Here is a 16,339-nt window from a genome sequence, read left to right as displayed (position 1 = left end):
TTAAAAAAAAAATTCATGGTAGGAAAAATAAAAATCTTACACACTTTTTTTTTTTTTAAATTTCAAAAAACGAAACCAAAAAGCACTGAGTTACTTGGAGGTTAAAATTTTGTACTTTTGTACTTCTGATTACTAATTATTGAAAAAAGGCAATCAATGAAATGATAGTCACTACTTTCTAGAGTCAAATATGCTAACATCTGGGTTGCAAGGGCAATGGAGCTATAAAGGAGGCTTTCTAAATCTGTTGACCTGAAATTAGTAAGGGCCAGTTGCAAAAAGGAAGCAGGCCACAGGCTGCCCACCACTTATACTGTGGTTCTCAGAAAAATTCCTTACACATGTAGGTACCCTATACCCATTCAGAGTTTCATAGATAGTGGGTACTTAATCTTTACTGAATATATAGGATACCATGGGATATTAGGTAAAGAGTGCTTCTCCCCATTTCTTGATTTTTTTCTATCTTAAAATAAATTGAGTACTGTTAACTCCAGGGGGGAGAGATGTATTTGATTAGTACACTGGGGAAAATAAACTGGAGATATTTAATGCAACTCCTTCTTTTCCCTCTGGGGCTTGGGCTTGTCTACAAAGGTCATGCATTCTTCACTCCTGAAGCCTTAACTGGACTGGGATCTGCCTAATTCTGAGGTCCTTCTACAACTATTTGGCTCTGTCCTCTAACAACTTTTAATTGAATAAAGGCACTAATTTAGCCTCCACCTGCTTATGTTTACAAAAGGATGCCATTTATCGGGAATCAACAGAAAAAAATAAAAACCAATCTATTTTTTATTTAACAGCTCTTTTCATTATTAATTTTTTTCTTGTCAGTATAACTGATAAGCAGTAGAATTATCAGAGGAAAGGGACCAAGAGAGAATCTAAGCACTCATTATCAATCTTCTCACTAAACAGAAAAACCCAAACAGCATGTGTATAATAGGTTATCAAATCTAGTGAATCAATAAGCTAACTGTAATATTTTTTTGTTTGTTTGTTTGTTTTGGCACACGGGCTTAGTTGCTCCGCGGCATGTGGGATCTTCCTGGAGCTGGGATCGAACCCGTGACCTCTGCATTGGCAGGCGGATTCTTAACCACTGCGCCACCTAGGAAGCCCCAACTGTAATATTTTAAGACATCAACATTCAAAAGACCTGTCCTGAGACCTGAACTAAAGATATATCAAAAGTGTAAATAAAAACTGTTCTGAGGGACTTCCCTGATGGTCCAGTGGTTAAGAATCTGCCTCCCAATGCACGGAACATGGGTTTGATCCCTGGGTTCAATCCCTGGTCAGGCAACTAAGCCCACATGCCGCAACTACTGAGCCCGAGCACCACAACTAGAAAGGAGCCTGAGCACCGCAACGAAAGATCCCACATGCTGTAACTAAGACCCGACGCAACCAAAAATAAACATTAAAAAAAAAAAAACTGTTCTGAAACTCATTCTTATTCCAGAAATGTATTTCACAGTACTTGACCCTTTTTAGCTTTCACTGACTTAAAGCAAATGAAATCTTAATTTTATTATCTGTTGGACATATAAAATGAGATATTTTGTGTGTCGAAGATGCAAGTATCAACTCAAATTCATAAATCTTCTGGTCTTAAACTGACAACTTTGTAAATAAGAATTTTCTTTCTTTGCATATCTTTATAAAATGCTAAATTCCAATGTCTCATAAATTTAAAATAAAAAGTAATTATTTTCATAGTCCTCAGCTGTAACCAGTAAACAAAGCTGTAGCCTGTAACCAGTAAACAAAATATCAACATAAGCAAAGCTCTACTATATACCAAGGACTGGAAGCAGATTATTAATTTCTATCTCAGGAATTCAACGCAAAATTTAAAAACAAATACAAAGGGATACTTTTAAAACACTACATAAAAATTCAAGAATCCTTAAGCAAAGCATTAAGTGCTAATGGTTAGTTTTTACTGTTCAAAGGAGAACAGAATGACTGGTTATAGATACACAGGTGAAATTCACAAAATTTTAACCCAGAAAAAAATTTTAATTCTCTCAGAACTAAATCCTCCTTCAATAGTCAGTATAGTTTTAAGCTTACCTTCTTCTGTTTCTACTGGCTGTTGAGACAGAATTTTAAGAAGAACAGGGTTTTTCCACACCCCCTCCTTGGTAACATGAACCAGTATTTGCAGGTTATTATTCCCAAATTCCAATAATGCATCATGTGACTCCTAAAAAAAAAAAAAAGGCATATCCAGAAAACAGGCAATATAAAAAGTCATCTTACCTTTTCAATATATCTGAATGTCTATGAGAAGATCTAATCTTGGATTTCCTAAAAACAAATAATCAGAGAAAAAACTATCCTCAAAGTTTTGTGAAATTCTGTTGCTGCTTTTTAAAAATGAAACTAGGGCATTTTCACTAAGTTAAAGAGTACCAAAATGTTTTCCTGAATATCCCTAGGTAAAATTATCACCACAATTCAATTTACATCCTTGAATTACTAAATTATTTTAAGGCCACTGGCACAGATTTTTTAAAAGATTCTTCAGTGTTCACCTATTCCTTCTAACAGAAGTATGACTTAATGATACCTATTATTATATATCTTTTTAATTGTTTAAATTCTTCTATCAAAGGACTTTTTAAATGATAGATGGCCCCAGGGACTTCCCTGGTGGTCCAGCAGTTGGGACTCTGTGCTTCTAATGCAGGGGGCGCAGGTTGAATCCCGGGTCGCAGAACTGTGATTCCACAAGCCGCGTGGCCAAAATAGTTTAAAAAGTACCAAAAAAAAAAAAAAAAAAAAGGCTCCAGATAAAAGTTATGGAAAACCTAGGTTATTAACTGTCATTCTATTTCCTCAGAAAACAAAACATAATTGCCAAGTTTATTCTTTAAAATATTTATAAACACAAAGGGTGGGGAGAAAAGGGGTCAGAAATTTAACTTGACAATAAATGATTAAGCATATATCTCACTGTCCTCTATTACTAGTGAGGATTACTGGTTGTTTCCATATTCTAAAATTTTAACTTGTTTTCCCTCATTTTAGACTGCTGAAATTCTCAAGGAACATAAGCTTCCACTGGTAGCACTATTTCTTCGGAAAATACAGGTTAAAAATGCTCACAGACCTAAGATTATAATCTTATATTCACCTAAGTGAAATATAAAAAATAAAGTTCACTTTTTTCCTCTTACTTTTCATGTCAGAATGACAGGGTTTTAATCCACCTCCCCCACCCACCCCTACCCCCGCAACATACTGAGTTGTTTTCTGCTGAGAAAGGGTTTAAAATATAAAACCGACACAGAAAGTGACATTTCCAATTAACAATTTACTAATAGTAATATTTAAATACTGTAATTTTCCTTTAATGACCTGACCTGTCTTCGGGCTTCAATTTTTCCTTAACTTAGGACAACAGGCATTTACTTTGCAGAGAAGATGAAGATTCCATGTCAGAATCTGCTGTGTCTGGTTACCATATTTGTAATTTCTAACAGACCCATACAACATTACACTTTAGCAGAATAGTGTCACCCCCATGATACACAGCAACTAAAATAAAAAGCCACTGTTTGGGTTAAAAACAAAACAATTTTCTAAATTTTCATTTGTTCAAAATACAGTTTACTCTGAGTAAGAATGATGTGTATAACCCTTTATTACACACACACACACACACATATATTATAGCAAAGTTACTTTTAAAAAATAACATTAGGGAATTCCCTGGTGGTCCAGTAGTTAGGACTCTGTCTGCGCATGGGGCATGGGTTTGATCCCTGGTCAGGGAACTAAGAGCCCACAAGCCGCTCAGTGCAGCCAATCAATCAATCCATCAATCAGTAAGTAAGTAAAGACTTTTAAAAAATTAAAAACAACATTAAATACAGTCTTTAAAAACTAGGGTGGAATTTTAAAAATAATTTAAAAACTTAGACTTGTTTCTTTTTTAAGGTAAAACTATCCTAAGTTCACATCTTGAAATCTACAATACAGAAATACTAGTGCAAGATATTCACTCTAGCACTATTTACAATAAACAGCAAAGAGATTTGGCCAAATAATTTGTGGTGCAACCACGTAACAGAATCCCAGGCAGTCATCGAGGGAAATCTACATATGCAATCCTAGACATATGTCCATGATAAAATTATGTTAAAAAAAGTTGCGAAAAAATAGGATCTCATTTTTATTTAAAATTTCATTTCCGAATGTATTTTTATATCCATAAAGAAAATGTCTGGAAGGGTTACACAAGCTGTAAATAGTGGTTGAGAATGTTCTTTGTGGCCTGCTCTGTTTAAACTATCCTATTACCAAAAGGTTTATCCTCAAAACGACCTGCTGCCTTGTCCATTTTATCACCTAAAATAAGAAAATCTCAAGGTTTTATGTTTTAGATTTCTACAGGGACCATGTCTTTTATCTATCTGTACGTCTACTGCATTTATTTTATTGAACACATATTCAGAAATGTGAATATATATACTAAATGTCTGATAAATACTGGGCAAAGTTACACACGTGGTGGGGAAGGCAAATATTTTATTCAGGCATACAAACTAAGAAAAGAATGAAGAAATACGAGACTATTCTCTCTGAAAAGGATGCTAATAAAAATAATAGTAACAGCCCTAATAAGTACATTTGCCCTTCTAGAATGTCATATGCCAGGACAAAATTACTGGCAGCCCTCAAAACAGAATGACAAAATCCCATATGCTGTGTATGAAACATGATTTTAACAGCTGTATGAATATGTGAAGAGTTAGGACATTACAGGGATCAAAACCAGGCCAAGAACATGACAAAGAACTCTTTTCCTCAAACAGAAAACCTAAAGATTAACATTAGATCATTTCATTTTGGATATTTTATCCTAGAGGAAAGAAAATTTCAGATAATGAGGTATGTCTGTTAACATGCAAATCTTTACTTCTGCCTTCATGAAACAGGTCCAAGCTACTATGGAGTTTGTGTCCTCAAGGAAGCAGTTAAACAAAGCAGGCTCTAGGTATAAATCTAGGTGTGACTTTGGGCAAGCTAATTCACCTCTCTATGCCTGTCTCCCCATTTGTAAATGGAGATTCAAATGGGCTCTACGTTACAAGGTTTGCAATTTGATTAAAAGATACAAAATGTAAAAACAACGTAAAGCAGTGTTTGGCACAATGATAATAAATAAATGATAACTATTTTACTTATTATGTCTATTTTCTTTAGTTTTTCTCTCTACTGGTAACAAGCAAATTTGCTTCCTATTGTGTTTCCTCTTATCTTACTCTCCCCTCCCCAACTTGCTACTTTCTGATCTGCTTATCTAAGAATGTTGATAATCAAGCCAATATAAGAGCCAACAGTAGCTCTCCTGTAAGTAAAATGCATGAACAGAATCTCTGAGGACTATTTTGACAGTTTAAGAGACTTAGCATTATAAGTCTCTGAAGTGTGAGGGGGAAATTACTAGATAAATGTACTATGAACGAGCCAAATATTGCTACCTTATAAACATGTACAATTTTATATTTTTAATAGCTTTATTCTCCCTAAAACTTTGCTTTTGAAGAATGAAACCTTTTTTGTTGATTTCTAAGCTATGTAAAGGCTAACAAAACCAAATGAAAGGAAAAATAAACTACCATCTTTAGCACATTCCCTTCATCTGGAAGGCCTCTCTCTCATTTCCTGAACTTAATACCAATATATAATGAACTTGTTTTCATTCTAAGTTTCCAATTTTAGTTTGCTGGGAGAAATTAACTATGTGTCTTGGATACCTAAACAGAGACATTTCTGAGGCCAAATCAACTTACCTGTAAAGACTGAAGGAAGAGTACCCAGGCTTCACATGGCAGTTCACTTTCAGACACTGAAAGCAGTAATTCAAAACAACTCCTAGAATATGAATAACTAAGTCAGTATATAATGGTGTTTATAGTCATAATCAAGTACAGTATGACAGTGGTATTGAATATACATTTTACACTTATTTAGACTATTTTAAATTTATTTTTCACTCTTCAAAATTTTATTCAATACTGTTACACTAACTTTTCAACTTTAAAAAAGAGAAAAAAGAAAAACTACGAGGCTTTAGAGGAGGAATAATGGGATTATAAAACTAGGAATGTTTATATTCCAAAAAAAAAAGTATGATGTTACAGGTTTGGGGTTTTGGAAAATAGGAAGGAAAACAGGTAAGACCAGAGAAAAATATAATGGACCACCCAGACTAGAATTTATTCCACCAATCTGTAAACTGAATCAAGGTGATTCCACAACTAAAAACTCAACAGCTGTTGTATTTTTTCAATTTGCAAATAAAATGCATTAAAGGTGTAATTCTGTCTGCTATTAGGCAGCCAAATATTAAAATAGCAGCTAGATTATCATGGACTCTTGGGGTGGTAATCTTATACTGTACCCTGATATTTTCTGCTGGTAAAAATCTTAGTTCAAATAATATAATTGAATTGCAGAATTTCACAGTGTTTCCCCCCAAATTGTTCCTTAAAGACCACTACAGCTTCCAGATACTCTGTCACTTTAACTGAACTATACCTAAGGACAGAGAGAAAATGCATCATTCTAAGTCTGAATAGGAAAAAGAGACTCTAGAGGCAAATAAAGATTATGCTGGTTGGCTGGAGCTTCATTTATACATTATCTCCTGAAAATGTGAATAGAAAGGCTCAGATCAAAGGAAATCTCATTCAAAGGTATGACCCTGATGATGCTTTTGAACAATGTGACACCACAGTAAAGAGAAGTCAGGCAAACATGACAACCAAAATACTCAATTTTAAGAGTGATTTAAGTTCTTAAACTTACAGTACTAATCTGCCAAGCACTAAGAGGACATCTTCACATTCAGTAGTTAAATACGGGCGAGCACTGGCAAAGCTTTGGATGGCAAGTCGATATACCTCCAGAAGATACACAATATGTTCTGATGCATTCTTGTTGCTTGCATATTGCAATAAGGTCTAAAAAATAAAGTTAAAGTTTTAATTATTTAAAAAAATAAAGAATGAAAAATAAGACTATCTTTGTTCTCAAATGCACTATCTCCCTTTTTTTCTAACAGATGCATACTCCTTTTATTTGCCCTTTTAGACTCTGTTTTGTTTAGAGGATTCTATTTTTATCGCTTAATGAATTGTTTCTACCCAGTTAAAGAAAAGGCAGAACTGCTCTTTTGACCTTAGAATAAATCTAAGAATAAAGCCATAACATGCCCACAGTTGTTCTCACTAGAGGTCTGGAGTTACCATCTCTGAAATTCAGTAATGCGTTTCATTAATACAACATTAAATGGAGCACCAACAATGTGCCAACACACTGGGTATATAAGAATATGATCCCTGACTTATACAAAAGACTTACTGCTAAGTGTGGCCCTCAGCTCTCTTTTTCTACACACACAGAACTGATTAGGCTTAATTTACACTTACCAATTTATAAAAGGTTGAGGTTTTTATTTTCAATGAAGTTTATTTCAAAAATTAACACATATGCCAAATGCCAGTTTGTTTACAATGGGGGAACAGTCATATTACCACCTAGAGTACCCCATTCCTCATACTTTGATATTAGAGATTATCTGGTGAGTTCAAAATCTAAAACAAAGGAAAACAGAACAACAATAAAGTCTGATAAATTACATGTGTTCAAATGACTATGGAAAGCTGGCTTCTGTTCTCTTGGGACAGTGTGGAAAATCTGCCAGATTCTGGTCTGGGGTCTCTCTTTCTAGGTTACACAAAGTTGCTCTCCCTGCTATTAATTTATTTCTTTCCTCTAGCAACTGAATAGGTTTTGCTTATGCTTAATTGATCTATCTTGTTAGACTAAGATTTGAATCATGCATGTTCCGTGTCCCACCCCCCCCACCCCCACCCCCCGGAAGACACACTCTAACTGGGTAGGGAGTTGAGGCTACTTCAAGAATAATTTCTTCCAACTTCCTGTCTTTGGATTTTTCTGTCTAGCAAACTACAAATAGCTATGGTGGCACTGCAGGATTCCACTGATCTTCTGCAGTTTTTTCTGCAGTTTTCACAACAACAGTTCCTATATCAGTTCTGATAATTAAGAACTGACTGGTCTTGATTATTAAAAACAAACAACCAAGAAACAAAACAAAACTTAACAGGGAAATATATGATAAACTATTATACCATATACAGTAAAAGCTCTCTTACTTCACACTTTGGATTATCTGATCTTTGCATACTTGAATGACCAAGCAAGTTAAGCTATTCATTCAATTAGTTATCTTGCTGCTTTATCACAGTCACTTTAGAGAAGTGGGCTCTTTCTGTATTTTCAGAAGAGCATTATGTGTCCACCTAATCAAATCCCAAACTTTAATTAAATAAGAAGAAAACTGAATAACAGAGGATCATAAAACTGACCCCACAACAATCCTTTCTAGCTGAATGACTGAAGAGAAGGAACACAGAATTGTGTGCTTATCAGTTACGTAAATAAGATTTCACATAATCTCTCAAGAAATTTATTAAAATCTATGTCAGAAAGAAACTGTTTTAGGCCAGCAAATTACTTATTGTCTGCATTGGTTAATCTGAGAATCAGAGGGCTTTAAAAATTTATATTCAGTACCAAATTTTATGCTCTGTTGAGGTCAAATATTATCTTATCAATCTTTACAGGCCTAACACTCCTCCACCCACTTCCATCTCCATAGGACATTCAAATCTCACTAAATGTTTACTGAGTAAATTTACCATTTTACTGAATAAACTCATCATTTTATTCACTTGACAAATATTCTTTGATAGCCTACTCTAGTAGAGAACCAGGTACTGGGGGGAAAGACATGGGGGCTTATCCTCGTGAAGCTTTCAGAATGAGTCAACGCAACATGATAGTTGAAACCGCACATGCAAATGAACCAAATACTGGCTAAAGTATGCAAAGGGCAGAGTGCATGCAGATGAGGTTGTTCTTTCCACAGTCCACCTTCCCACTCAGAAGCTCCTGCCACCAATCTAACACCTTCTGACAGCAGACATTCCATTAAGACTCCCAACAGTTACACAATTTCAAAGACTCAATACCCCGTATTTGTTTACATTTTCCCCATACTGATTTATATATTTTTTATATTCCTAAATCTTTTCCCCCTAATGTGTTAATCGCATTAAGTAGGTGTCCTTAACATAACCACTATGTGCACAGTTTGGACACTGGAAGAATCACTGAACAATCTTCATCATCATCTTTTTCAAAAATGCAAGATTGAGCTGAATGAATTCTAGCCATCCAAATAACATTCTAAGTACCTCATATAAACAAAATTCCATCAGAAGCAGAAAAGAAAAATGGAAGTCTCTTATTTCTCTTTAGAAATTTAAATTTTAGACACCAACAAAACTGAATAACAAAGGGGCAATAAATGATAACCATGACTCTCTCAAGTTCACTGGCATTCTCCAGAGAACAAATTAATGGCCTCTTCTCTTTGTTTCAGTAAATTCACTTACTCTACAAAAGCTTACTATGTGGCAATACTGTGCTGGGTACTGGAGATGGAGATTCTACTCCTGCCCTTAAAGAACTAAGTACACAGAGAGGTCAGATAAATCAGCCCAATCAGGTACCATCTTTGATTATTTTAAACATTCTTACTGGGGTGCTCTCATTCATATCCCAGGCAGATTATCTCTCAAGTCCTTGCTATATACCTCAAATGTCTGTTAGACATTTCCATCTGGATGTCCTATTCAAATCTAAAATTCAACATGTTGAAAACAAACATCTTCCCCAGCAAATATGCTCTTCCTCCTATGTTCCATCTGTCTCTTTTCAGGAGCCAGAGCTAAAAAAAAACTTATCTTTGAAACCACCAAATCAAAGTTTGTTGATTCAACTGCAGAAATACCTTTGTCCCTGATCTTATGCTTTATTTCTACAGCCAGTGACCTAGACTAGGCCCCCAACATCCCTCACCTGGAATGCTACAACAGTTTACTTCTCTAGGCTAAACATCCTTCAGTTCTGTGTATGTGTTATAATCGTAACTTACTTGCACATAAAAAATTAATGCACAGGGAAAAAACCAGAAGACACTCAGCTAATATGGTTATTATCACTGGGGTAGTAGTAGGATTATAAACAATTTTCTATCATTTTTACATGTTTCTGAAATTCTCCCCAAATTTTCTTTAATAAACATTATCATGTTTACAGTGAAGAAAAGAATCTTTCTGCTATCCCAATTCTATCTATATTCCTCACTACACGGTTTCGTACATTCCTCACTACATGGTGTCAAAGAGGTTGGTAGCATCCTGACTATTCTCTGAAACATCAAGGAAGGAGAACTTTTTTCCATGATGGTCGTACTTTATACAGGGATGCATTCCAATTTAAAACTCAAATGGTTCAGGACTAATTTTTCCAGTGGAATAATCAGTTAATATTTCTGAGCACACAGTACGCACTAGATATTTTCCTAAGAGCTTTACATGCCACTAACATTTAATACAACCCAAAGAGCTAGGTGATTTATCATCAGCCCATTTTTTTTAAATTAATTAATTAATTTTTTTGAGGTACACCAAGTTCAATCATCTGTATTTATACACATATCGCCATATTCCCTCCCTCCCTAGACTCTCCTCCACCCTGCCCGTCCCAGTCCTCTAAGGCATCATCCATCCTCGAGTTGAACTCCCTGTTATACAGCAACTTCCCACTGGCTATCTATTTTACAGTTGGTAGTATATATATGTCTATGCTATTCTCTCACTTTGTCTCAGCTTCCCCTTCACCCCCCGCCTCCCCAAACCTCGAGTTCTCCAGTCCATTCTCTGCATCTGCGTCCTTGTTCTTGTCTTGTCACTGAGTTCATCAGTACCATTTTTAGATTCCGTATATGTGAGTTAGCATACAATATTTATCTTTCTCTTTCTGACTTACTTCACTCTGTATGACAGACTCTAGGTCTATCCACCTCATTACATATAGCTCCATCTCATCCCTTTTTATAGCTGAGTAATATTCCATTGTATATATATGCCACATCTTCTTTATCCATTCATTTGTTGATGGGCATTTAGGTTGCTTCCATGTCCTGGCTATTGGAAATAGTGCTGCAATAAACATTATGGTACATGTTTCTCTTGGGATTATGGTTTTCTCTGGGTATATGCCCAGTAGTGGGATTGCTGGATCATATGGTAGTTCCATTTTTAGTTTTTTAAGGAACCTCCAAACTGTTTTCCATAGTGGCTGTACCAACTTACATTCCCACCAACAGTGCAGGAGCATCAGCCCATTTTTAAAATGGGGAAGCAAAAGCACAGAGAGATTAAGTTATTTTCCAAAAGTCACCTAGTAGTAAATGTTGGATTTAGGATTTGAACTAGGGTCATCTGACTCCAGAGCCCACACTTAATCACTTTCCTACAAGACTTTTCAGAATGCACAATTCTACAATTATTTTAGGTGTGTTTTTAAATTCTGCTTCCCCCACCAGGCATGAGCTTTAATCTTTTACAGCAAGTAGTATCATCGTCATCATTTGGCCTTCTTCCTGAAGGTTTATAACATTTAATTTCTATTTAAAGTGATTGCTTCTGGGGCAAGTTTTCTAGCAATAGTGCTGACTGACACTCTGCACTTTTAGAATGCTGGTGGTTTCACAAAGAAATGACAAAAAATATCTGGTACTTACTGTTAAAGCTGCATGTGCTATGGCAATCAGAAGTTACGTGACTTTTAATTGAGGAGGATTTTCATTATTTCAAATTTTGCACATAAAGCGTGAAATCTTATTGATTTCAATTTCTCAACACGTGAAATTCCCAGAACTAAATAAATTCGAATAAAATGTGATTGCACTATGACAGATAGACTTCCAGCAGGGGGTAGCACTTGAGCTGGATTTCTGAGGTACAGATCAAGTTTGAAAATGCAAAAGTGAGGGGAACAGGACTCCAAGTAGACAGCAACTTGAGCAAAGTCAGAAAAGACCAACAAAACAGATAGGGCAAGCAGTGACCAGACTTAACATCAATTGGTGAGGAAGCACGGGAGGTTTCCCTCGAAGAGACTAAGCTGGGTATGAGATGAAATGGGAAGAGAACTGCTGGCTGCTTACATTCAGAAAGTGACTACAGTAAATTACAACTTTTAAGTCTTTTACATATGTCACTATTAGACCCCACCTCACACCTTCTATATTGGTAACAGTTGTTCTTTTAAACCCACAAATATAACTTACTTATTACTCCATCTACCTACCTATTCATCTAGCCTGATTAAATTTCATTGGATTCAGTCCATCATCCCAGCCTACCAAGATTATTTTTAGAGAGTGATTCTGTCATGGGATTTAACTATGCTTTCTAACTTCATTTCATTTTCAAAAATATATTTGCTGTTTTCTTCCATAAAGTTAATATCCTTTATTGTTTAAAAATATAGATTGAAAGAGAAGTAAAAATAAAAATGTCAATAATCTATGCTACCACTACCCAAAACCAGACCACTGTTAACAGGTAATATTAAGTTTGAGGTGTTTTTATGCCTAAATGGTAGCATTTTAATGGACTCAAACAACACACTGTTTTGTAAAATTTGCTTCAACATCAATATTTTTATAGCTCATGTGTGCACCACAATTTATTACTCAAGTTTCTGTTTCTGGACATGATGGTTTCTAACTCTGCATTATTATACACAATATTTAGGACAATGTTCTATAAATGGAATTGCTGGGTCAAAGGACTCATAATTCTTAAGACTTTCACACAGTGCCAAATTCTGCACCAGAAAATTTGTTTCAATTTACTTTCCTATTACTTATGTAAGATAAGTGACAGATTGAGGAACTGTCACAATTATTGTAACTACAATCTAAATACAATTTTTTGAGGGTCAGCTGGATAGGGGAAATACAGTATTTTGTTTATTCAATTACAGTCCTTTCATTACTACTGTCATTGAGTAAAATTTTTCATGTTTCTTTTACAGCATCTGTATGGTATCTTCATCATAGTTATCAATAACAGTAAGGAAGAGAGCTTGATGAGAACAGCTTCAGCAGTTAATCGTCCCAAAAAACTTAAGAGGGAATACATCCTAACTCATTCTATGAGGTCAGCATTCCCTTGACACCAAAGCCAGACAAAAACTACAAGTAAAGAAAACTACAAACCAATATCCCTTACAAACACTGATACAAAAATCATCAACAAAGTGACTAGCAAACTGAATTCAAAGGCATATTAAAATGGATCATACACTGTAACCAAGTGGGATTTATTCCTGGAACGCAAGGATGGTTCAGCAAATGAAAATCAATTAGTGTACTACACCACATTAAGAGCATGAAGGGAAGAAACCTCATGTTATCACCTCAACTGATGCAGAAAGAGTATTTGAAAAATTCAACAATCTTTCCTGATTAGAAAAAAACCCCAAAACAAACAAACAAAAAACCCACTCAACAAACTAGGAGTAGAAGAAAACTACCTTAACATAATATAGACCATGAAACAAAAACCCTAACATTATACTCAATGGTGAAAGACTAAAAGCTTTTCCTTTAAGGTCAGGAAGAAGGAAGTCCACATTCACCACTTCTATTCAACATAGTACTAGAAGTCCTAGTGAGAGCAATTAGGCAAGAAAAAGAAAGAAAAGGCATCCAAATTGGAAAGAAAAGTAGAAGTATCACTGTTTGCAGATGATATGATTTTATATGTAGAAAATATTAAAGATTTCACACCAAAAAAAGCTATTCAAATAAACAAGTTCAGCAAGGTTGCAGGATACAAAATTAACACACAAAAATCAATTGTGTTTTTGTTCTTTGTTTTTGTTTTTGGCAATGCTGCACAGTTTGTGGGCTCTTAATTCCCCAACCAGGGATCAAACCCAGGCCCACAGCAGTGAAAGCGCAGAGTCCTAACCACTGGACCACCAGGGAATGCCCTCAGTTCTGTTTTTATACAGTAACAATGAATAATCTGAAAAGGAAGTTAACTATTCCATTCACAATTGCAACAAAAATACAGGAATAAACTTAACCAAGGAAGTGAAAGACTTGCACACTGAAAACTATTAACACTTCATGAAAGATATTAAAGAAGACACAAGTAAATGCCAAGACATAACATGAAAATGTCCATGGAATGGAAGACAATATTGTTAAGGTGTCAATACTATACAAAGCAGATTTGATGCAATCCCTATAAAAATCCTAATGATTTTTTTGGGGGGCAGAAATAAAAAAATCCATCCTAAAATTAATATGGAATCTCAAGGTATCTTGAATACTTTCTGATTTCAAAATTTACCACAAAGCTACAGTAATCAAAGCAGTGTGTACTGGCATAAAGACAGACAAACAGACCAATGAAATAGAAGAGAGAGCCCAGAAATAAACCCTCTCATATATGGTCAAATGATTTTCCAGGGTACCAAGACCATTCAATGGGGGAAAGGACAGTCTTTTCAACAAATGGTATTGGGGACGTCCCTGGAGGTGCAGTAGTTGAGAATCCACCTGCCAATGCAGGGGACACAGGTTTGATCCCTGGTCCAGGAAGATCACATATGCCAAGGAGCAACTAAGCCCGTGCAGCACAACTACTTAGCCTGTGCTCTAGAGCCCCAGAGCCACAACTACTGAAGCCTGTGTGCCTAGAGCCCGTGCTCCACAACAAAAGAAGCCACCGCACTGAGAAGCCTGTGCACTGCAACGAAGAGTAGCCCCTGCTCTCTGCAACTAGAGAAAACCCTCATGCAGCAACGAAGACCCAACGCAACTAAAAATAAATAAATAAATAACAAAACCAAAAGGTGTTGGGAAAACTGAATATCCATATGCAAATGAATTAAGACTCCTACCTTATACCATATACATAAATTAGCTCAAAATAGATCTATGATCAGACTCTGAAGGCAAAAGCAATAAAAGTACAAATAAACAAATGGGACCTAATCAAACTTAAAAGCTCTTGCACAGCAAATGAAACCACAAACAAAAAGAAAAGACAACCTATGGAATGGGAGAAATGATGTGACTGACAAGGAACTAATATCTAATATACCAACAACTCCTACAACTCAATATCAAAAAACCAAACAACCCAATCAAAAAATGGACAGAAGACCTAAATAGACATTTCTCCAAAAAGACAGATGACCAACAGGCACATGAAAAGATACTCCACATCCCTAATTATTAGAGAAACATAAATCAAAACCACAATGAGATTATCACCTCACATCAGTCAGAATGGCTTCAAAAAGTCTACAAATTTGGGACTTACTAGATGGTGCAGTGGTTAAGAATCCACCTGCCAAAGCAGGGGACAAGGGTTCAATTCCTGGTCCGGGAAGATTCCACATGCCGCAGAGCAACTAAGCCCATGTGCTACAACTATTGAGCCTGCATTCTAGAGCCCGTGAGCCACAACTACTGAGCCCACGTGCCGCAACTACTGAAGCCCCTGCACCTAGAGCCTGTGCTCCATAATAAGAGAAGCCACCACAATGAGGAGCCCGTGCACCACAATGAAGAGTAGCCCCCGCTCTCCACAACTAGAGAAATCCCGTGTGCAGCAACGAAGATTCAACGCAGCAAATTAATTAATTAATTTGAAAAAACTCTACAAATTTACAAATGCTAGACAGAGTGCAGAGAAAAAAGAACCCTCCTACACTGTTGGTGGTAATGTAAACTGGTGCAGCCACTATGGAAAACATTATATAGGTTCCTTTAAAAACTAAAAATAGAGCTACTATATGATCCAGCAATTCCACTATACATCCTGAAAAGACAAAAACTCTAATTTGAAAAGATACATGTACCCCAATGTTCACAGCAGCACTATTCACAATACCAAGATGGAAACAACCCAAGTGCCCACCAACAGATAATTGGCTTAAGAAGATGTGGTATGTGTGTCTACACACACACAATGGAATATTAGTCATAAAATAAAATGAAATATTGCCATTTGCAGCAACATGGATGGACCTAGAGAATATCATACTAAATAAAGTCAGTCAAAGACAAATATCATATGATATCACTTACATATGCAATCTAAAATATAATACAAATGAATCTATATACAAAACAGAAACAGGCTCACAGACATAGAAAACAAATTTAGGGTCACCAAAGGGGAAGGCGGTGATAAATTAGGAGTATTATGGGATTAACAGATATAAACTGCTACATATAAAACAGATAAGCAACAAGGATTTACTGTATAGCAGAGGGAATTACATGCAATATCTTGTAACAATCTATAATGGAAAATAATCTGAAAAAAATATACATAACAATAAT

General features: G+C 35.7%; 1 protein-coding gene across 1 annotated transcript in view; it reads right to left on the bottom strand.

The window, feature by feature from the left end:
- Positions 1–16,339, bottom strand: part of RLF (RLF zinc finger) — an 88,958-nt gene that overhangs the window by 48,817 nt on the left and 23,802 nt on the right. The window contains exons 2-4 of the mRNA XM_057706701.1: positions 6,832–6,986; positions 5,814–5,895; positions 2,083–2,215 (exon numbers count right to left, since the gene is read on the bottom strand). Coding sequence (XP_057562684.1) covers positions 2,083–2,215; positions 5,814–5,895; positions 6,832–6,986 — 370 coding nt within the window. The remainder of the gene's footprint in view (positions 1–2,082; positions 2,216–5,813; positions 5,896–6,831; positions 6,987–16,339) is intronic.

The sequence above is a fragment of the Hippopotamus amphibius genome, chromosome 1 (assembly GCF_030028045.1).
Source record: "Hippopotamus amphibius kiboko isolate mHipAmp2 chromosome 1, mHipAmp2.hap2, whole genome shotgun sequence".
In the NCBI taxonomy this organism is placed as follows: Eukaryota; Metazoa; Chordata; class Mammalia; order Artiodactyla; family Hippopotamidae; genus Hippopotamus; species Hippopotamus amphibius.
The sequence above is the reverse complement of the archived record's forward strand: the minus strand, read 5'-3'. Positions and strand labels throughout refer to the sequence as shown.